The sequence below is a fragment of the Geospiza fortis genome, unplaced genomic scaffold (assembly GCF_000277835.1).
Source record: "Geospiza fortis unplaced genomic scaffold, GeoFor_1.0 scaffold249, whole genome shotgun sequence".
In the NCBI taxonomy this organism is placed as follows: domain Eukaryota; kingdom Metazoa; phylum Chordata; class Aves; order Passeriformes; family Thraupidae; genus Geospiza; species Geospiza fortis.
The window spans coordinates 17,876-22,630 of NW_005054607.1; the positions used below are offsets into that span (position 1 = coordinate 17,876).

A 4,755-nucleotide genomic window follows, 5' to 3' on the forward strand; every position below is an offset into this window, starting at 1 on the left:
AGAAGAGATGGCAGGAGCCATCTACTCTTTGGCAGGAGCCTTTGCAGTATTTGAAGACTTTCAGCTCAAATTCACCATTCTGCTTATCCCTAAGCTAAACTTCTTCAAGTGGTTCCATCTTTTCCTGATAGTTAAGGTTTCTTCTTGACTCCTTGAGGGAAGAGCTCAGTTTTTCAGAATTACTTTGAATTTCACTTTATATTCCAGTGTGCTTGTAGCCACTCCTGAACTAATGACATTGGCAAATTCAGTAGATACACTCTTCACCATTTCTTACAATAGTTTGCAGATTTATCTCCTAACTCTGTACTGGGATTAATTTCTGTTTGTATAATCCTGAAATAAATAAGACTTCTTGTCTTTGGGAATACAATTTGGGCTTCAAAGACTAAAAAAGGACAGATATTTGGGGGAAACAACTAAGTAGCAATGGATAGACCAACAGAAGCTGTAAATTTACTTGGAATGTACACAGGTGTTAGCTAAACAATGTATAGGTGCCCCCATAAATTTGCTAGATTTATAAGTGTATATTCACATATTAAACTTCCTGAATTATTTGGTTAGGTAAAATACAAATCCATTTATATTGATTGTGTGTATATATATATATATATATATAAAACCATCTCTTACATATATATATCTGTAATATTGGTTTGGGTTAAAAGGAACCTTAAAGATCATCTAATCCCAGTCTCCCAGCCCTTATAGCAGGATGCTCAAAAGCCCATCCAACCTGGCCTGGAACACTTCCAGGGATGGGGCATCCTCAGCTTCTTCAGCCAACCTATTACAGGGCCTCACAATCCTTAGTCACATTAACCTCATTACTTCTATTCTATGATAAATACTATCATGTCTCTATTCTTTAAAGTAATTATTCAACTATTTGTTTGCTTAAGCACTGATCCTAATTTTCAGTTGTATTGCCTATGAAACTTACGTCTTTATCATCAATGAAGTCAAGTAATACACCTGTCTTAATTCATCTATTGCTTTATCTAAATATGGTTACAATTTTAAAAATCACTGATTTACAGATTTATACAGTTTGGGTTGTTGATGGAAAAATTACTGTTTTCTAAATCACTGGGCATCCAAATTAAGCAGTTTACTACAAATATGCATGTGGAAAGTTTCACTGCACATTATTTGCTCAGTAAGTATTACCCTACCACAAACAAAATTAAATTCACAGAGAAATGTAAAGCCCTGTCTGCTGTCAGCTAGAATATAATTTAAATGTTAACAATTAATTTTACACTTCATATTTAATAATAGTGGGACAATCTCCTCCCTTGCTTGGCTGGCAATGCTACACTTGATGCCCCCCAGGACAGGGTTGACCCTCCTGGCTGCTGGGGCACTGCTGACTCAAATCCAACTTTCCAGGGACCAGGACTCCCAGGTCCCTTGCTGTGGCACTGCCTTCCAGCATCTCATTCCCCAGTCAGTCCATACATCCCAGGTTGCCTTATTCCAGGCATGGAATGAAGAACTTTCCCATGTCATACACTTAGTGATTGCCTAGCCCCCTGGTTTGTTAAGGTGTCTCTGCAGGGCCTCTCTGCCTTTCAGAGTGTCAATAGCTCCTCTCAATACAGTATCATCAGCAAACTTACTAATTATCTTTAATGCCATTAGTATTATGGAATGAATGCCATTTCATTTCCATTTATAAAATTCACTGACATTTTTGTAAAGACCTACTACTTTAAATCTCTGATCAACAATGCTGTTAAATTCTCTGTATTACCATTAGAACCAAGCAAGATAAAAGTACTGTGATCAGAAAATCCTGTAGGCTGTTTGATTGTCATCTGATCCAAATCTACTCTGTAGACAACAAACAAGATGGAAGTCCTTGTTTATCTCTGCCTCAGAGCTCTCTTGGGCTGGATTCATACTTCATTTCATCAGCTTTCTAAAGTCCAGCAATAAGCTATGACTCTGCATTTCACCATCACTCCCCCTTCAGCCTGCAATCTGCTTCTGACTTGCCTGTCTCAAACAGACTACTGTAACCCCTCCCAATAAACTGTTGAAAGAAACTATGTCAAATGAAGTCCCTAGTCTGTCTCTGACATCTCAGCAGCGCACTTATCTATGTTGCATTAGTGGCAAACCCTGGGCCTCAGTTCCTACTGCTCTAGCATCTATAACCCCCTACATGATAGAGGAAATACAACCAACATAACCAGCAAAGAACCACAAAAGAACTTCAAGTGGTAGGTACAAGGGACAGACACCACCATCCCAATGCCACAGTGGTCACCACAGCCTACTGCAGTCTGCAAAGTTACAAAGTTACAAAGGGTGAATTCTTCTACCAGAAACATAAACAACAGCACAGAGACATTTACAACGCAGCCCAGCAGCGAGCTTGACTTCTAAGACAGAAAAAGAACAAAGAGCCCAGGCCTTAAAACTGTTAATTATACACAGAAAGAATGGCTGCTGGTCACAAGAACCTACTAATGTGGAACAGCCCATATCTATGCTACTGCACTTCCTCTCAAAATAACAAATCCAGTTGAAAGAAGACCTATGCTAAATACACCTCAGTGTTTTTACTCAGTTTTGTGGTTTAAATCAAGCTGGAAATTAAGCCCCGTGCAGCCACTCCCCTTCCCCCACTCCCTCAGTGACACAGACAAGGGGCAGAATTTACGGGTTAACCATTTACAGAAAACAAACAGTAGCATCGATACTACTAACAACAATATATAAAAGAGAGTGATCACATGCAAAATGCCCACTGAGTCTGAAGTGATGTGACAGGACCACAGCTGGCACCTTCTCACCACTTTATTCATCACTTGCTCCTCCAGAATGCCAGAAATGCCCACTGTGCAGCCCCTTCCTCTTCCCGAAGTCATGTCCCCTTCTTCTCAGAAGGGAGACTCCTCTTTCACTTCCACACCCAATAAATTATGTACATGGTGTTAGGAAAATTAATCCACAAACATCAGAGGTTTATGTCCAAAAAGGAGACAGAGGAATCCGTTTACTTCATTCGAATAAAGGGAGAGGCCATGGGGCATTCCCCTGGAGTCTCTCAAAGTTTTAGAGGACACAGCCTCTCTTTTCATCCTAATTCCCCAGCCACATTTCCCTTCCCTCTTTCCCCATTGGCTGAGGTACTTGAGAGGTACAGACTTCCCAATATGCCTGATACCAAAGATTTCATCTCTAATGTATAAGCCTCCCTTTTAATTTTTAATTCTTATGGAATTTAGGGGTTTTTCTTCCCCATTGTTTCTTTCATCTTTTAATGTCTAATTTCATTTATCAGCAAACCTAAAGTTTATTTGTAAAAGCAAATATCTCTTTCCATTCATCAATCAGTGGAATCCTTCCCATTGTTTCTTTTATCTCCCAGTGCTAGTTTTATCTACCAGCAAACCCACAACTTGTTTGTAAAGACAAATTCGCTATTCCTCTCAATGGCATAGAAAAACAACCTAGACACACCATACAGCTCCAGGCTCCAGCCCCTCTCATCTGCAGTGAAAAATAAATCCTTGTCCTTGGCTTAAACCAGGACACTCAGACACACATCTCTTCAGCATCATATGTGTCAAACTCCCCTCAGCTGTTCATAAAAGCCACATATCAGTATACCCTATGTGCAAATAATAACACGCCCTATGCCACGCCTTATTCAAGGTTTGTCACCTCTGTTTGGTGCACCATATCAAATATTGCTGCTATACATCCAAATGTAACTTTGCCAAGTCCTTGTTGCTCTTGATTTTCAATTGCATACTCAAGCCTCCTTTGCTATCCCCTTTAATAGCAAAAACCCCTTGAGACCCAGGCAGGAGATGGGGCCCTCCTGTGGATGTTTTCTAAAAGAAATTATCTTATCTGATGCTGTCAGCAATGCAAAAGTCCCCAAGGGAGACTTTTTAAGGCTCTGTTAACAGCCTCTCCCTCCCATAAATCACAATCCATAATGTTGGCTGTTCCAGAAATTCAGTGTCTCCATTGATCAGATTCCAAAATAGGGCTAAGAGTAAAGAACACAATTTTTACTCTGAATGAGAGAGACAGACTGTGCCACAAGAATACATGGCATTAGTGATAAAAGCAGAAAAAAGGATAAGACCTCTCTCAGTTTCTAAATCTTGGCCTGGCGTAGTCCTCTGGAGGAGAAAGCATCCATTGGGGGTTGGGTTTCTTTACTTTTGTTCCTTTTTACTTGTGGAATTTTTCCCATTGAGTTGCCGGGAAGCACTGATGGCTGAGCGCTTGAGGCGGCGGGGAGGTGACCGGGCCCTGGCGGGAGGAGGGGTCTGGCGGCACTCCTCTGGTTTTTGGGAGTTTCTCTCAGAGGGGCAGAGGTGCTGCGAGACGGGGCAGGGCTGGGGCAGCTGCTAGCTCTCCCACGCCCCTGGCTTTCAGGGCAGGATGGCTGGATCCGCTGCTTGGGAAGCGAATTCCTTGCTGCCGCCAGAGCCCAGCCCAGAGCTGTTTCTTCTGCCGCGAGGTGAGCCTTTGCTTGTAGGAGCAGCCACTGAACTGGGACCTTTTGAACACCCGCCTCACTAAAAGAGGGATCTATCCCCGTCTGCTCGGGTGCCCGGGATCTTGGGCTCACCCCTCTCTGCCCTGCTGGGAGCCGGGCTGCCGCCGCCCCGGCCCCGCTGCTTGTTTGGCACCGCTCCGAGGTTTCGCTGCGCGTTAGCCCCGCACCCCGGCCTGCCGAGACATCCCACGGTTCCAACCAAGGCTCCGGAGTCTCTGCTA

At 42.9% G+C, this 4,755-nt stretch overlaps 1 protein-coding gene across 1 annotated transcript in view; it reads right to left on the minus strand.

The window, feature by feature from the left end:
• LOC115948905 overlaps positions 1 to 4,755 on the minus strand; it is a 35,265-nt gene that overhangs the window by 4,917 nt on the left and 25,593 nt on the right. Inside the window, exon 4 of the mRNA XM_031064601.1 lies at positions 4,133 to 4,752. Coding sequence (XP_030920461.1) covers positions 4,133 to 4,752 — 620 coding nt within the window. The remainder of the gene's footprint in view (positions 1 to 4,132; positions 4,753 to 4,755) is intronic.